At 35.5% G+C, this 18833-nt stretch overlaps 1 protein-coding gene across 1 annotated transcript in view; it reads left to right on the top strand.

Annotated features, from left to right (window-relative positions):
* Nucleotides 1-18833, top strand: part of LOC149569063 (protease Do-like 1, chloroplastic) — a 63881-nt gene that overhangs the window by 27398 nt on the left and 17650 nt on the right. Inside the window, exons 3-4 of the mRNA XM_089821852.1 lie at nt 6938-7109; nt 18746-18783. Of these exons, the coding sequence (XP_089677978.1) occupies nt 6938-7109; nt 18746-18783 (210 nt within the window). The remainder of the gene's footprint in view (nt 1-6937; nt 7110-18745; nt 18784-18833) is intronic.

Here is an 18833-nt window from a genome sequence, read left to right as displayed (position 1 = left end):
GGAAAAAAAATGAAAAAACATTTAAAACACATGTTTTCTTAAGTCACTTAAGTGATTGTTCACTGAAAACAACCGGATGCTCATGGGATGCACCCGAATGCTCTTCGGATCACCCCGTGTGCATCTGCAGGAGAAGATGGTGCTTTCGGACAGCACTCACCACACATCCTCCCGCATCCGTGCACCAGTTTGCATCCGCATCCGCACCCCCCTCCAAGCCAGACGCATTGGTAACTTAGATCATAAGTTGTAGAAGCTTCTACTTTTCAAGAATCCTTTATATCAAGATAAAGCAATTGGCGCATATGTAGTCTCTATAGGTTTGAGGAATTCCTCCTCAAAAAAGTAATGAAGAGAGCAAGTGAAGTGTGGTGGTTGCAAATGAACATTTACATGTCACTAGCTTTTGCCAGCATTTCCTTCACCCAATTAATTTTCCCAATTTCTTTCAGTATGTTGTTCAATAGATGCACATAGCACAAGGAGCAAAAGGTGTGCTTGCAAGCGCTCTCTCCCATCATACCAATTTAAACACTTGTTGGGTCAGTCATAGTAGTAGAACAATTTGTCATCCCAACCTCTTTGATAACCTCCCTTAAAATCGGAAATTGGAAGCCTATATACTTGTGCCTCCCTAAGGAAATCGGTCTGTGAAAATCAGAGCCAATAACACATGTAACTTTGATATTGATGGGTGGCCTATGTCTAATATTGGTCCACCTTCCATGATAATGAAGCAACTTGTCCTTAGCTCGGTTTACCTCATGTCCACCATTGACAAACTCACCTTTAGATGCTGCCTATCAAGTAGGTTGTTGTATTGTTTATCAGGGCATAAGGGGAGCCAATGTCATTTGAATTTTTTAGCATGTTTCTCGAAATATGGATAATGTGCCACATAAAACGGACTGGAATGGGCATAAAAAATATGGTACCTATATCATCTACCTTTTTCAATGATTTCAAATTTAACATCTCTACAACTGTTATTGGCTTATCACTATTCTCTATTACCTTTTATATAACCTTTTCCCCTCTAAGTTTCAACAATCATGGTTGCCACAGGAGATTGTATAGGTTCTATTGGAAACCATCAACTTTTTGTTTCACCTACCAGAAACAACCGAGAAACTTATGCCTATTTTTAAAAAAGATTATTTTTTCACAAATCCTAACACCATGTTGCAGCATGTACAAAAGTTTAGAAACCCTAGTGTAGTTCCCTTTGGAATCCATCTTTCACACATGTCACAATTAATGCCTTCTTCCTTTTTAAATTTTTTTTTGTCTATTTGCACCCATATAAACTTTTGTAATGTGCCTTTTTATCAAAAGAAACCTTTGTCTTTGTGTCAAAACACAAGTCATGCTTCTGGAATTGATCTTGTTTGTCTGTGCCAGTTTTGAGTTGTCTCTTCCATGTTTTTGCAAGAACAGTGAATGGAACTTTTAAGCGCATTCTTTATAACAAAGAGTGCTGGTCAAATTTTTTGTGTTTCAAGGTGATATTTTCAGGTTTGTTTCTAGTTTGTACCCGGCACCTATCCAAGGCATAACATGGAGGAGTGATCAACGACTTGTATATTTGTCGTCAAGTACAAGTCTTTATGTGGAAAACTGATATGAGGTTGAAGATATTGTAGGCAAACCACAAAGGAATGAAGAGAATAGTTTAAGTCTTCATAATCTGTGTAGATAGTATTCAAGAGCGCAGCAGTATGTATAGAATTGGATCTACAAACAATGTGCATTTGTAGTGATTAGGTGTATGCCTAAGGGTACAAAGACAATATCAAGAGATAAAACGACATCATCATGTGCATGCCTAACAATGCAAGAAAATTTTCAAGAGTCTAAAAAGACTGAAAAGGGTAAGAGTTTTCCCCAAATGTAAGAGAATAAATTTTTAGATAAAAAATTGTGAAAGATTTTTTTGGTTGAGTGCCATAGACAAGGGATGCAAAGTTTCAAAAATGGAAATCATGTTAAATGATATACAATTGTGTGCACCCTCAATCATAGAATACAAACTTTAAAAAAAATGAAGATGACGTTTTACCCTCCTAAAAGTTTTTAAAAGAAAAATAGGTTCTTCTCATGTTTAGGGCCAACCCAATTGTTAACTAGATCTGATTTATAAGCGAAAAAATTCTATATACAAGGTGAAATTGCTGTTACTCATTCTTCCTTTTCAGAAGAGAGTGCAAATAAGAAATCTTCAAACAGCAGATTGATGAAAAATAAAAGCCTTTTCAGCAAATCAAAAGGTGAACTAAGGAGCATGTTGAAGGACATAATTTAAAGTTAACAACAGAACAACAAAGTTAAGCAGGATACAGTAGACTGGCAGATTAATATTTATGAAGAGTAGATCATTGAAATACTAGAGTGGCAAGGATAGGGGCAAATGATCTAATTGGTAGTGTAGAAAATCTGAAATTTGAAGGGCAGACCTTTCAGCAGTGAACAAATGAACACAAGAGCAGGATTAATTTCAAAGACTAGTGTAATGTCCCTTTTGATGCGAGCTTTGTTCCACTACAACATACAGAATCGAATACTTAGTATTCCAAGATGAAACACCAACTCTCTATTGAATAAGGATGCTCATATGGTTTCTGAATTGCGTGATCGATGTGACAACCTCAATGTTCCTTCTTGTTATGGACTTTCACTTAGTTTTATGATGTGATATGCTGGCTATCACAAAGGGACTTACACTATTCATTCAATGGATATCAACTTGACTTTAACTTCTTCCAATCACTTCCAACTAAACAATTTGCGAAGGATAAGGGTTTAGAAAGCTGTTCTACTCCTATAATGTAAGAAATTGTGGATGTTTTTGTGACTCTATTAAACTTAGTTTAGCCATCAACATCGACCAAGCTAGTGCAATTTCATAAGGTAAATGTAAGATGTTCAAACTACCACCATTCCATTAACGCCTTCCATCATTGCATATCAATATGTAAACAATAATCGAAGTCAAGTTCTTTCTAAGTTACCGATTTGTGTTCAGGGACGGATTTGGGTTTGTGGGTTCAGGCAATTTTTTTATCTCATTTGGGTTCTTGGGTGGTTTCATGAGTGTGTTTGTGTGTGTGTGTGTGCATTATATATACAAAAAAAATAAGAGAAGCATGCATAATTGGAAAATTTAGTCATTTCATAGCATGAATATATGTTGCTTGATCATTGATCAATGCCAAATGTCAAAGATAAACATTAAATACCCACTTATTAATCTATGTTCATGATTGTAAAGAAAATCATACATTGAATTACCAAATTACAAAATGAAATTTCAAAACATAGAGTAGTTCAGCAAATAAGAAAGTTTGAAACATAATGATAAATGGAAAGTGTGTAATAGTTTATCAATGATCATAGTATCAAAACAATGAGGGATTGATGGCTTCATCTCCGGCTGCAACTATATCTAGATCCTCATCATTGGAACAAACAATCTCTACAACCTTCTCTTAAAAGTTGCAAAATGGGCACACCAAAATGAGAGAGCAAATGAGAGATTAGCTGAGTGAAATGATTTTTATTAGGTCGCTTTTAGGGTTACGTTAAAAAATATTTAAAAAAATTTATTTTAAGTTGTTTGATTTCATTTTTTGGACCCTACTACTGCAAGTCCTCCTAGATTCACCTGGGTTCGTGCCAACAAGGATCTGGATAGACCCACAGTTTGAAATTCGGACCTTGCCTCGACCTGTAGCGAACCCAGGCGTGAATCCGGACCCGTACGAACCCGGACTTGAATCTGGGCTGCAAGGTGCGAATCTGGTAATTGAGAGTTCATATAAATGCCATTCAACCACACAAGGAAAACTTACAATCAGCAAGTACCTAATCGTTTGGCCTAAGCAAGTTCATCAAAGAAGCATCCAAAAATAACTCCCATTCATTTTAACACTACTTCTAATCTACTCGTGAAGAATTGAAGAAACTATGCCATACTCCAAAGAAACGCTGGTAATCTACCATGAAGGCCAATAATGTATCAACAATTACTTTGATAGCACAATGACATCAGTTTCAACAAGTCTCCTCTCCTACTCTACTCTGATCTTAAATGTTATAAAGGAGAAGACCTTAGCCTTTTATAGTTGTTCAATTACAATGAAGAGCCAATATCAATTCAAGATCAAGGGCCAAGATTAATCCATTACGAACCCTAATTAGAGTTGCCAACATTTCATCCAATTACATGAAGGCATTACCCTGTGGGCCAATAAGAAAATAATAATGCTCTTGAGAGCCAATGAAAAATGAAGTAAGGTAGATATACTGGGTGCCTTCCTCATGTACACTTGATGTAATATGGTTGAACGTGCTTGAATACATGCAATTGGAGCCCGCTGATTAGTAGAAGACAAGTGGGAACCACCTCAACATCCTTTCCTTATTGACTTGATACATATATTTTGACGATGACTCAATACTGTTAAGCCTTGACTTGTGATGCCATATCCTCAAATTGCTTCATCTTCTCAAAGTTTCTTCGTCTTTGTTTTTTGGAAATTTCTCATTGCGCTTGTTGGTTTTGGAATTCTTGATTGTACTCCATGCAGTTGGATCCTTCAAAGTGAACTTGGATTTCCATAGGAAATTCAAGTTGGTGATTGTTGTGAGGTTTTCATACACCATCGCCCCATTGCAAATGGGGAACCCCACTTTTGCTGGTAGGTCTAGAGTGGTATAGTGAATTTGGCATTGGCTTAGAGCTTTGCAAGCTTTCCAAAAAGTGGGTTGCAAAAGATTGCTAAAAATGATGAAATTTGGCTAAGTAACAAAATTTGGGAAGAAATGACAAACTTTGGCCAAGCTTGGAAAATGGGAAATTAAAGCTAAAAAAAAAGATTGAGCCAAAAACGTGAACATTTGTCTAAGTAATCCGCCATAAAAGGGGAAATAAAAGAAAATTATTGATTAATTTAAATAATATAATCGCCTTTTTATGTTGACACATTGAAGAGTGAAATTTACCTTCTCAAGTGGCAAGCTTGCCACATCAAGGAGCATATTCTACCTTCTCATTTGGCGATTTGACACATAAAGGAGTGGATTCCACCTTCTCATTTGTCGATTTGACACATAAAGAGGTAGATTCCACCTCCCCATGAAAAAAGGATAGAAAACATGTCTTATTGGGTGAAGGAAGAAACTCTATGTCATGAGTTCAATGAAGAAAGAGAGGACCAATGTAAGGGAAGAGGGGGAGAGAAAGTCAACCAATCATTAACCCTCTTTATCATGAAATGTATGGGCCTAATAGGGCTTAAGGGTCTGTTTGGTTGCTGGAATAGGAAGAGAAAATTAGAATATATTTTATATTCGTTGTTTGGTACGCTCAATCAGAATTGGGAATAGGAATACATTCCAATTTTGCCCCTAAAATGAGCATGTCTATGGAAAAAAATATCTGTTATTGGAATAGGCCATTCATATTTCCAATCTGATTTAAATTTTTTTCAAACATTTTTTAACATGTTTTTTAGAACATTTTTTGTTATATCTATTTATTTAAAAAAATGAAAAAAATTATATTTCTTATTAACTTCAATGAATAAAATAAAAATAAAGATAAATTAACCTTTTTATCATTATTGAGAAAATTATCAAAAAACAATAAATTAGAACAAATTTTTTTAGGGAAATATTTTTAAAAATACAAAACTTAACCTTATTCCTATTCCATTTTTGTACAACCGAACAAGGGATTAACATATTCCCAATCGATTTCTAGGTGAACCAAACAGGATTGGAATTACTATTTTCTGTTTCCATTCCCCATTTCCATTCCCATTCCAATTTTCTATTCTAATTTGCAATTCCTATGCTAGCAATCAAACGAGCCCTAAATGAAGTGTATGGACCATAGAACTTGTAAATGTAGGTTCTTGACTCTAGGTAAGGCCCTCAAGCAATGAACAACCACCCTTGAACCAAGCGTGTGTGCCTGATCTATTGGAAATTTGTTCAGCGCTCCCCTTAGGATTCGTGACAAGGGCTTAACTGCCTCCTGTGTACTATAAGTTAAGTGCTTGTATTGAGCATTGATAGATTGGTCTTTTGGTGCAATGACAACCCCACTCTAACAAGTGGTAATAGAGCTTGGTCATAGGTTCGAATCCTTAGACCCTCGGGTAACGCTAAGGGGGAGATTGTTGGAAATTTGTTCAGCGGTCCCCTCGAGATTTGTGACAAGGGCTTAACCACCTCCTATGTACTATAAGTTGAGTGGTTGTATCAGGCATTGATAGATCGGTCTTTTGGTGTAACAACAACCCCTCTCTAACATGATCTGCCTAGAGCAGACCTTGATTCAACCTCATTGGCTAAATTGGGTCATTAAACAATGAAGTATGGGCTCCTTAGGCTGGCATATGGCCATAAGAACCAAATGTGTGTTCATATCCAAATGCATAGGCCCCAATTCAGCATGCAAGATCTAAATGTTAGGTATGCTTATTTCTCTTTTAGTTAATACTACCTAGGGTATGCTAGGTATTTTTTTCGACTTCGGGCATGCCTAGGTCTGCCCATGGTCTGCGCATGGCCTTCTCGGTTATCTTAGGATGGATCTCTACACATTTAAGTAGTTTTAACTTATTGACGAGGCAAATGTTAAGGGAACTAGAACATGGTAATCTGAATTATAGGAGAAAAGGCGGAAAACCATAAGAAAATGCTACTTTATACTTCAAAAATAAGTAAATCAAACAGTAATAAGACAGATGTCAGCTTGCTCCTCCATATCTTATTATGGTTCTATACAAATGCTTTTAACAGTGATGACAGGGAGCAAGTAGATTTCTAACTTCTTTGCTTTTAATGTGCTGCTTTTTTTTCCTTTTTTTTTGTACCATAGACCAGCCCAATTGCAAAAATTAACAGATTTAAGTGATAAATTCTCACACAGAGTGACCCTGGGCGACCAGTCAACACATGAAGCAAAGGTTGTTGGATACGATCAAGACAAAGATGTTGCCGTGTTACGAATTGAAGCCCCAAAAGATAAATTGAGACCCATACCAGTTGGCACCTCTACAGATCTTCTCGTAGGGCAGAAAGTTTTTGCAATTGGAAACCCAGTTAGTGTTCTTTATCCCATCATTTTCCATCTATCAATTATCTGTTCTCTTCTATGTTCAGATCAATACATCATTTCTTTGTTTTGTGTGTGGTTTTTTTGTTATTTTTGTGCTTAAACTAAAGGGTGATCTGTAAGTTGTCTTCTTCGTTGAACAAAAGTTTGATTTCAGAAATACAAGAGCATCCCATTTCCTTTGAAAATATAAGCATTTGTTTTGAATTTAAATCAAAACTTAAGGCTTCCAAACGTGTATATAGGAAGGAAGAATGAGTGCAGTGTTGTCTGTCAATATTTGTTGTGTAAGATGCAAAGCCATTGTCCTGTGTAATTGTTTTTCAGTAAAGATGCTTAGTATTAATGGATGACTACACATGGAAATTCATTTTACCGATCATGTATTTGTTTGAAGAGAAAAATCAAATTTGAAATACATGTAAGGGATACATAGTTTCTCAACTTAGCGATTTTTTTGGGTCCATAATATTTGTGACATTCTCACTATCTTTTTCATTTTCGTGCTTTGAATATGTGCATCTGTAGCAGTAACTGCTTGCCACTCAGCCTCATCTTGGCCTAATATGATTTTAAAGTAATGTCTTTTCAATGTAAGATCAGAGCTAGAAAGAGCACACACATAACTGAAAAAATAAATACCCACTAAATAATATTATTGAGAACAATAACAAGTTTGAAATTGATATAGCCTTGGCATTAAAATGAATGAAAAATAGTATACTTAATGGGAAGCAATGTTTGGATGGAAAGGGAACTAATTTAAATAAAAATTATGGTGTTTGGGACTCTTCAAAACTTACCACTTCTCGTGTACATAAAACCCGTTTCTTTCTTATGTTTTATGTGTAACAGTTAGTTCTCTCAATGTTGTGGGTCTATAGGTCATGGGAAACAACTTGATTGTTGTTGGTTTGATGTCCTTGCTAATGTATTGGTGTTTTTTATTGTTACAAAAAGGAAACAATAAATTCCTTCAAGTAAGTATTCAAACATGTATATCTCCCTGCTGCTGTATGCCATACCACATTTCTAATAATAACAGAGAAATAAGTTAGAAAACAACAATTAGGGTTATTCATCTTAAACATGGAAGAGTTTTGTAAATTACTTAATCAATTCAGAATATTGACAATATACTTAAGACTTATAAAAGATAAGATCAAGCTACTGCAATAGAACATATTTAGAACTTATCCTATTTCCAGCTATGCAACAATATCACATTCTCATAGGCATATAAATGGAAGTCACATTTATGCCTTGTAATTTGATTCTTCCATATTCATAAAGACCACTGGAATATCAATAAATTACTAGAAATTATGATAAACATCTATGGAAGCGAGCACAATTGCATACTACAATTCTGCAGCCTTTTACTATTTATCAATGATGCAACGTATGAGAACATACAACAATGATGAATCACTCTCCTTTCTAACTGGTAACACAGAGTTGAAATATGAACTTACAGATATCTTTTGCAAATCTCAAGTAAAAGAATCATAGGACAAATACTAAATAATGCCTTTTTCAGTATTGCATAGATTACATGCAGCATAGTAAACATCAAGTGAATGAAGGAGAGCAAGCATATTAGGAGCTGCATGTCTCCACTTCATGCCGCTTGTGAAGATTGTACCCTACCCTTCACAGATGAAGGGATCACGAGAGCATTCCACATAGGAAGAGACTAGATGTACAGAAGGCTAGTGTGATTCAAGTTACAAAACAATAACATCTTCACAATCTAAAATCCCTTGGGCATGACATGTCAAAATTATGAGCAGGTATTGACTCATTTCATCACAAGATAAAGAATTCTCTATATTCTTTCATATACATATTTATGCTGACATTGTCTCATCACACAAACTATAGATCATCTCATATTGCTGCTATGACTACCAGTCTATATCCAAATGTGGTCTCATGGTGCCAACAATATTCATGATCTTTCCTTTGCAGTAACTCTTGGATTTCAATTTCCACTTTGTTTATACTGCGGGCCAAGTTTTAAAAATTGGTCAAGGCCTTCATTAGCTTCACCATTCTTTCTGATTAATTAACAGTCTAGACTCTAAACAGGATGAGAAAAGAAATTAATAGTCACTCTCCCTCCACATATATTTGTTCAACCAATCCTAATAAATCAGATAAGGTCCCATTAGTTCCTCCATTTGATTTAGTTGCTTGAAGAACTCAATACAAAGATAAAGTAAGTGATAATTTGAAACATGCCAACTACACAGAATACTCAAAAATTCAAACGATCTTGAAAAATAAATTAAATTCTAGCATTTTAATGAAATCATTATAACAGGTGTACATGCCCTCCTTTAAACGATGAACTTCAGATGGTAAAGAAATTATAACAGGTGTATGTGCCATCCTTTTTAGGATGAAGCTTAGATGGTAAAGAGATTTTTACAGCCATCCACAAAGATTTATAAGCCAACAAGCTCAGATTAGTTTTATTTTTGTTTCTTTTTCTCAGTCACAATGAGGATTTTGTTTGTTTACAACAGTCATTGAACTTCAGGAAATCCTTATCAATTTTTGCCTTCTGAACTAGTTCACCTCATCTGGTGTGAATAGAGCTACAAAATGTACTGACTTTGGTAATTGGAAGTGAAGAACTACTATACTGCCATGTTTATTCTCACCATTTTTCTATGACAGGGTTAGAGTTGATATACAGTTAACACAAAGACAACATTGATAGTTAGTGTATCTTTGATATTGCATTCATATGACAGTCACAGACAAAGAAAAGACTCTCTTCTTATTATTGACATGAGTGTTGTGACCGCTCCAGTATCCTATCCTCTCTTGAACAAGTAAATCCTAGATGCTGAACAACTTAAGAATTTGTGTGATCAACTAAGATAACCCCAAGGTTTACAATGTGTACTAGTGACTTTTTGTTAGACACAACTCAGTTTTTTCTGAGGGACTTGCTCTATGCTTCCTGGATTTATCAACTCTTTTCCTTTAAAGTAGCTGGAACTTGAACATCAAATGACTGGCTTAGATTTCAAATAAAGATAATATGGATTGAAGGGTTAGGAATTCAACTCTATTTCAAAGGCCAATGATACCAATGGATGATGTGTAGGTTTAATATTCTCTGCTGGTTTTGATTTAGAAATAATGACTTTGACCATGCTGGAATTCCTTTGAACAATAGTTATGAAAAATAATCCATGAACAATTTATTACCATATCATGCCCTGTACAGTTTCATCGAAACTAAAACTGTGAAATAGATGTATCAACCAATATACCAAGTTTGCAAGAAAGTCTGAAGTGGTACTTGATTCAGAACTTAATGATAATGTATTTCATTCATAGCAGTGAATCAATGGTCATAAATCTATACTCAGAAAATAGGATTGCAGACTTTCCCAAATAGCTGAGATTTGCAAATTATAAATAACACAGAATGAGAGTAAGGAGGGACAGATCTGTAACAGTGAGGAAAGCTGTCTAGAGATTCTGGAGAAAACAAACAGCATTCAGCCGTCACCACTTCCAGGCGTCTAACCAATCAGTCTCAGGTTACTGTGTATATTCTGCCAACTCCCAAACTATGGAAAGGACCCGTCTCGACTGTGGGGAAAAGATGCGATCAATGTCACTACTCAAAACAAAGGGGGTGAAATACTGTGTTGCTGGAGGAGGTTATGTTACATCCGCTGCCTGATGAAGATGCCATTAGCACACAGTAGCTCTCCCGTGATTATTCCAGACTGGCGTCGTAGCTTCCCATTGCCATTTAATGTTTCTGAAACTATTCTGCCATCACCATTCAATATAATGACCAGTTCCTGTCACTTCTTCTTCCTGAGATTTTGATATTCATGTACAGGATATCACTGAGGAAAGAGTTTAGTAATGTTGGCTTGCCTATACTTCCCCTAACCTGAAAACTCAACTACATGAAGTGAACACTGTCAATATAAATCCGAAACGCAGGACTTATATCACTTGAGTCTTCGCCAACATTTACAGCTGTGGAAGGACTATCCCCCCGTCTGCCGTCTCATGCATCAACCTGGAGATATGTAAATGCCAATGCCATACACTGACCTGTTCTTCAATTTTCTGTTTAACTTCCAGTTTCCACTAGGTCCCCAATAGACCCTTCGAATTCAATTCTGAGTTTGTGAGGTGAGTACTAGGTTTGGCATCTAGTCTCACTTCTTGTTCTGTAAGGGGTTTCGTCCTTAGAAGAATCCAGTTACATTAAGCAACCATTAAGTTTTTATATGAATGTCATATATTCATTGTTTTAATCCCAATGTAGCTCCACGCTTTTATAGCCTCGATATGAGGGAAGACACAAACAACTAGGCAATGTGGGATTAAAAGCCAATTTTGTCTTTTACTCACTTAAGTGACTTTATAACTTTATAACATTAAAATATTTAAATAAATCACTTAAGCCACTTAAACTTTAATATCTCTTGAAATACTTGTCTGATTGCCATGCCGTGTAGAATAGGAATCTCTCCTCATAATTCCCCATGTGACCAAATACACTTTCTAAAAATAGAAAGAGTCCATCTCGATTATCCCTTACTTACTATACATAGTAAGTATGGAAAATGGAGTCCAAATGACATCGAATGAAGGCCAAATCCATAAATTGCTGAATGTTGGAGATGAACCAATCCTCAAAAGACCCTCTAACCATCCTCATTAGCTTACGAGGATCCAATATTAGGCTAATCCTTGAAATACTAATGCTGGCAACCAATGGGGACATTATAGTAGGTGAGTGAATTTTTACAACCAAGCTTTGTTTCGGCAAATGAAAAACTATACAAAGATGATGCAATCTTCGAAGGGAGCATAAAGTATTTTCATATTGTATTCATTCATCCGAATACTCAATATTGGCACAATTTAAATGATCATCCACAATTGCACTTGGTATTTAATCAAGTCTAGACTAACCTTACACAATGACTTGCAATCAATAAGCAACAAAAGGTATGGACATGGAGTTCATCATGTTCATCTTCACATATCTCCATTGCAATCAATGAACTTTAACTAAACTTAGTTAAGTAGAAACCATGCAAAATGTTGAAAACAACATATAGAAATTCACTCATCTTCAATGAAAATCATATCTTTATTACAAACATATTCTTGGCACCAATTTCTTTTCTCCTACTACTACTCTATTTTACTATCTCCTCTACAACTTGTATTACAAATGAGAATGATAGGCTTTTATAGACCTCCCAATTATAATGGATTGCCCAATTTCATTTGAAATCAACAACCAAGATTATTAAATGCATAGCTAGAATGGAAATGACAAAAGGTATCACCATGGTTGTTCCCTAAGATTGACAAGAAGGGTCCAATGCATTAATTTAACAAGAAGACCAGAATTCTAAATTACATTAGAAGAGAAATGTAAACATCTAGACATCTAAGGCTACTCCCCTCTGGGACTCATTCATTGGTACAACGATTATGTTTCTTGCTCGGATGACATTCTTGACCTTCACTGATGTGTTTACATACCCTTATGCTGATGATACTCTTGCCCCAGGATTAGAATGATTAGATAACATCATCATTATAATAATAATAATTCTTTAACATAATTACAATAAATTTTAATCATTCATAATGATTTCCATCCTAATTCTTTTCAACATTCCATAGATGAAATTTAAATCAACATAATCATATTTATGAACTCAAATAAATTTATTAATCCCATAACCATCTAACTTCATACTAAACATGAAATGGGTATTATACTTATATAGAAAATCACGAGGGATGAAATAATTGTCCACCCACCCCATGCCATACAAAGTCCCTTGGTTACAAAAGGGACACTTCACAATGATGGATTAGTGTCAAGTTTCAAGGTTTATTGACAACACTTGTAAAGAAGAGTTGTGGTGGAGTAAGAACCTTTCTTAAACTAGAGGCAAGTGAGGAGGTAAGGATTGCAAGATGATTATTGATAGGGGCCAACACTAACAATGTAGCATACACAAAGATGGTGCAAAAATTGGGTTTGAAGATAGTTGCACACCCAATGCCATACAAAGTCCCTTGGTTAAAAAAAGGATAACTCACCATGATAGAGCAGTGTAAGTTGTGTTTCACATTGAAAGATATGAGAATTAGGTATGGTGCGATGTGATTCAGATGAGCACTTACTGTATGTTATTGGGGAGGTTGTAATGGTATGATCTATGCACAATACATGAATGGTGCAACAACACCTTCATGATGAAGAAGGGAAGAAGTTTGAGTTATTTCTCATTAAGGATAAAGAAGACTTTGAAAAGAAGGGCAGGTTGTTCTCATCAAAACAAATGTATCTCAAAGGTGATACTTTTGAATTGCTAATTTTTTAGTAGTCGAGCCCACTAGGAGCAGCATTGGAGCTGTGTAGCCCAAATGAATTAGAAATTGACACACTACTCAAAGAGTTTGTAGATGTGAGTAGTGAAGGAATATTGCTATTCCCTTAATCCTATAGTTTGCATTGAGCTTGTTGATACCATAATTTTAAATTAAGTCATATGATCATTTATTTGGTCTTATAGTTAAGCTGGTCTAGGTGGCATCCATCACATAATTATGGCATATATAGGAGATTCTGCTTAGTTTTTTAGCATCATATAGTGTTCATTGTGTTCTTACATGAGTATTTTGGAGGTTTTTCCCCCCTTAAAGTGGCAATAATTCTCAAGTATTAACAAGTATTTGCACATATTTCCTATAATATTATTTTAATGTACATGTTATTATATTACTAATGGGAAAGAATCTTGTCACACCTAGGACATCTTCGAACAAGGTTGATCTAGATATGAGAAGGGTTTTATAAATTTAGAGTCTCTTAAGGATGATATTTTGGCATTGAGAGAGGAGATGAAAGGTTTTCTACAAGTGAAGATATCTAGAATTTGTAAAAACAACAAATTCTGTCTGTAGCATGTTGATTATCTATTCTTGTATTTGAGTTGTTTATTTCGCTATGTTGACTCATGCTGCATGGTTTGGACCTTCTCCATTGCAGACACTTCTGCCAATATTGTGTTAGATGTTATTAGAGCTAGGTTGACATTCCCATGGTAGCAGATATGAGCTCCTGAGCTTGCAAAGCCCTAGATGTGTTGGTTGTGGGGTGGCAAAGTGTGGATCAGGCTGACAATTACAAAGGCACTGAGCAAGAGGATCATAGACGAGTAGTTTTCTAGTTGGTGACATTGTTTGGGTTGTTTAGGCATTCCAAGGGTAACAAATCGCCAAGTTGGAGTCAGGCTGCAAGTGTGTTCGATAGATTGCCAAGTGAGAGGCAATTGGCACCTTGTAATCAAATTGCCGAAGCTAAGGCAATTGCACCAAAGGATTGGGGGAGATGCTTCCTAGAAGGTTAGAACATGATGGAAGACTTCAAGAATGAAATGAGGGTTGAGATTCATAATGCTTTGATTGGGTTAAGAAGGAATCTTGAGACAGAGGATGAATATGAGGAAGTTTTTGAAGATATTGAAACTATAGATGTTGAGATCCCTGCAGATGAGAAATGATTGTTGAGAGCTATGACACAAGTAGTTAAGAGTTATAAGATGGATGCTTGTAATTTCTTTAGTGCTTAACTTACATCTTAAAGATTTGATATATTGGATTGGTGAATTGGAATATTACTTTGAGCTTGAGGATATCAGAGTTCCACAGAGGGTTAGGTTAGCACAAACTAAAGGTGAAGGTTCATGCTTCCTTGTGGTGGAAGGAATTGCAGAAGGAGAGGATGATGGTTGCTAGATTGAAATATAAAATCATACCTAAAAATTATGAATTGGAATTATTCAAGAAATTTTAGAACTTGAAGCAAAAGGACATGAGTATAAAGGAACAAAATGAGGAGTTCTACAAGTTGTTGATCAGATCTAGACACCAAGAATTGTCTAGGGAGATGGTGGCTAGATACAATAATGGCTTGAGATTCAATATTCAAGATGAGTTGAGTATGTTGAGGATTAGTACAGTTGAGGATGCTTATCAAAGTGCATTCAAGGTAGAAGATAAGATGAGAAGGAAACAAAGTAATCCTAGGGGAAAGGAGAAGCAAGTGACATTGGAAAAGAGAAGCAAACCATTGAAGATGAACTTGATCAGAGAACACTTCAGAAAGGGAATGGAAGAAATGATTTCAAAGGTACTTGTTTCAAATTTGGCACATAGAGTTTTTCAATGTTCCGAGGGATCTAGTAAAACCTTGGGTAAATAATCCTGTGGCACATGATGAACATACTATGGATTAACTTGTGGAAAATAGGACAAAACTTGAGATGGGAGAGTCTCTTAGCTTAGGAGAGTTATGTTGAGCAAGAAGGAAATTGAACGTATACAAATGAGGAATTTGTTTAGGACTGTATTCAAATTAGGAGGTAAATGGTGTAAGGTTATAATGGATAGTGGTAGTATTGGTTATTTGGTACCAGAAGAGATAGTACAAAAGCTTGGCTTGAAGAGGCATAGATATCCTTATCCTTGTGGGATAAGTTGGTCTCAAAATGATCATATGGTGGAAGTGGAAGAACAATGTTTGGCGAACTTCAATATTGGACCTTACAAAGATGAAGTATAATGTGTTGTGGTATCTAGGAGTGCTTGTCATGTTCTACTAGGTAGACCTTCACAGTATGATGGGGGAGCTATCCATGATTGCAAAAGAAAAGTGTTCATGACTCATAATAGAAAATGATGTGCAAAATTTTCTTTGATTCCCTTGAAAGAGGAAGAGGGGAGAAGTGCAAGAAATATGACTATTGTGAGAGTTACTAATCTGAGAATCAGAATGTAGAGGTTGAGCCAAAGGTAGATTTGGATCTTAGATCTAAAGGCATGAGGGTGTTGAAAGGTGACATAGTTGAAGTTGAGAAGCGGAAGAAGATTGTGGTTGCTGATTGACGACTTGTAGAAGAGATAAGTTTGATGTGCAGAACATTTGAGGTGGTAGTAAAAGTCCTTTACAATCTTATGCTAACGTGATACATAGTGCAGAGCATTCTGACAACGGATAGAGCAGAATTACATAGAAAGAAAGTTCTAGGTAAAGAAGATATTTGGATTAAGAGTGAGCATGGGTTTTATGTCATGAATCATGAAAGATGTTCATAGGTTCCTCTTATGGTGTTTGATGCAAAACAACCTTGGGTCGTTGGCAATCTTGCATCACCCAAAAATATTTCCTTTTAGTTTACTTTGAGTTTTCCAGTTTCAATGTTTTTGGTAGTGATCCTTCGAATTGGATCATTTGCTGTTGCGAAACTCAGGGTATAATTTGGACATCATTGTTTATCTATGTCTAGGTTTGTGCCTCATTTAGATAGTTCGCAACATAGATATTCTGGATTCTTGTTTAGTTCTGTGTGTTCTTCATAGTCCTTATGGTCGATTGAGTTTTTAGATCTTGCAAAGTTATTTCTGAATGACTTAACTCAATGTTCTTGGTTCTATGGCCGGCGTCTATCTTGGATCCCTGTTTATGTATTATCAAGTTTAGGGAGATTCTATTTTTTTTTGATTGGTAAGAGGGCAAAGCCATGGTTAATTATCATTATTAGTTGTGATTTATTAGTTAAGTGCGAGTAGACTTGAACCCAAAACCTCTCAGATAAGAGGCTCCCAATTTACTGTTGTGTTTTAGGTTCTTGCCCAAGTTCAGGGAGATTCTTATGATCTTGGGCCTGGCGTATATTCTTGTGTTACTTTTTCTTGTTCATGCAGAATGTAATTGATCTGGGTTGACTTAGATCTTGTGAAGGCTCTATATATTCAAGCAATTGATCTTTGTTTGAGGCACCAATTTGAGGGGAGCAATTAAAATTGTAAAGATTAGCTTCTCAAAGGTTAGATCTAGGGTTAGGATCTGAATTTTTGTTGTAATTGAGGCATGCATATCTTGAATGTAATCTGCGCGTTGCAAGCAAACTTGATGGAAATCTTTGATTTCTGTGATAATGCAAAGCTTTATTGTAGCATATTCATTATCTATTCTTGTATCTAAGTTGTTAATTCCGCCGTGTTGACTCATGCAGCATAGTTTGGGTCTTCTCCATTGGGGACTCTCTTGCCATGACTGCATTAAAAAGACTTGGAAGATGTTGAATCAACAATTTCTTATCATGCAATGTTAGGTATTAGCATCATGCAAGCCCTTAAGGTATTGGGATTCCATAAAATAACATAATTTACCAATATTGATTGACTCATGAAGTGTTCATAACTTCATACACAATGTTGGCAACAAAATTTAACTGTTTAGTATACACAACCCCACAATTTAGATTATGAATTATAGATGGAGGTATAGTTTGTTATTTGTGGAAATGTCACAATATTAAACTCACGTAGAAGACTAGATGCTTGATTGTCCTATGTTTTCTATCATATATTTTTCAGCATGGTTTATTTCACAAAAGGACATCATTTCAGTAGACCATCTAGGAAACCCTTCATTGTAGGGACGCTCAACTGAGTGATCCCTATTGGTTTACTTCACGAAGTGATACAATAACGGATAACCCATTGCAAGCATATGTTGTGTCAATTGATGTGTGTGGAGTGCTTTTATTTTGAATATGTTGTGCAATATTTGTAAGTGTATGAGTTCATCGCGCATTCTTATTGCTATTATCAAAGGTGAGGTAAAATCCTACACAATGATTTAATACTAGAGTTATTTTAAAAACATTAACAAACAGTAATAATTTAGTATAAATTATTATATAATAGTTTTATTTTTCATTAGCCTAAAATGACGACCCTAGATTGAAGAGAGTGTTATGCTCATTTATGATCATAGTTGGATTGTATTCTCAATCTAGGGCTGATGAATTTTTCTTCCAACTTTGTATGGATTATATTTGGTTTGTTGGGCTGCAGTCAACTTTGTGCAAGTGGGAAGAATATGGAAGGTTCCCTAAATTTGTCTCTAGATTAAGCTTGGTGGAGTAGTTACAATTTCTTATTTGTTTTCTGCAAGACTTGTTTTGTTGAGTAATTTATATCTAGTTTTTGTTGCTTTGGTAAACTTGCTATTGACCTATTTTGAGTTTTACATGTAAAACCATGGTAATGAAAACATGTACATTAGAATGGGCAACCTATGTTCATTGGAACATTTTAAGGTTTCTTTCATCATTTCTCTCTTGCATTTGTAGGAATAGTCTCAAAAGTATTTTGAGTGGGCTTCTTGCTATCCAGTTTTCCTAGTAAAGATGCTATACATAGTGCATTCAATTGGTTTGTTGGTAAAGAAGCAGCTTGAGTAAAATATGGTAAAGGACAGAATGTATAAATGGATTCAAATAAGATCCTCAAGAGCATAAGTGGCACGTGCCTACTAATTGCTTCTATTTATTGTTAACAAAGGTTCCATTGGTTCTGAGGAATTTATACCTCAAGGACGTTTTGGGTGTTCATCTTCAGAGTGAGGATATAACATTACTTAGCATTGCTTACAGTTTTAGGACCTCTATACATGCATTTATATCTCAAAACCTTTATCTTGCTAACACTTACTAACAAGCAACTGGGTGCTTCTGTGTAAATTTTATACAGTTTGGGCTGGATCACACGTTGACAACTGGTGTCATCAGGTACTAATGTACACCTTTTTTTTTTTTCCTTTTTCTGGTATTCAAGCATT

This window comes from Cupressus sempervirens, chromosome 3 (genome assembly GCF_028749045.1).
Source record: "Cupressus sempervirens isolate cs-2001-9-10 chromosome 3, ASM2874904v1, whole genome shotgun sequence".
Taxonomy (NCBI): Eukaryota; Viridiplantae; Streptophyta; class Pinopsida; order Cupressales; family Cupressaceae; genus Cupressus; species Cupressus sempervirens.
Note: the sequence above shows the minus strand (reverse complement) of the source record. Positions and strands in the feature narration are given on the sequence as shown.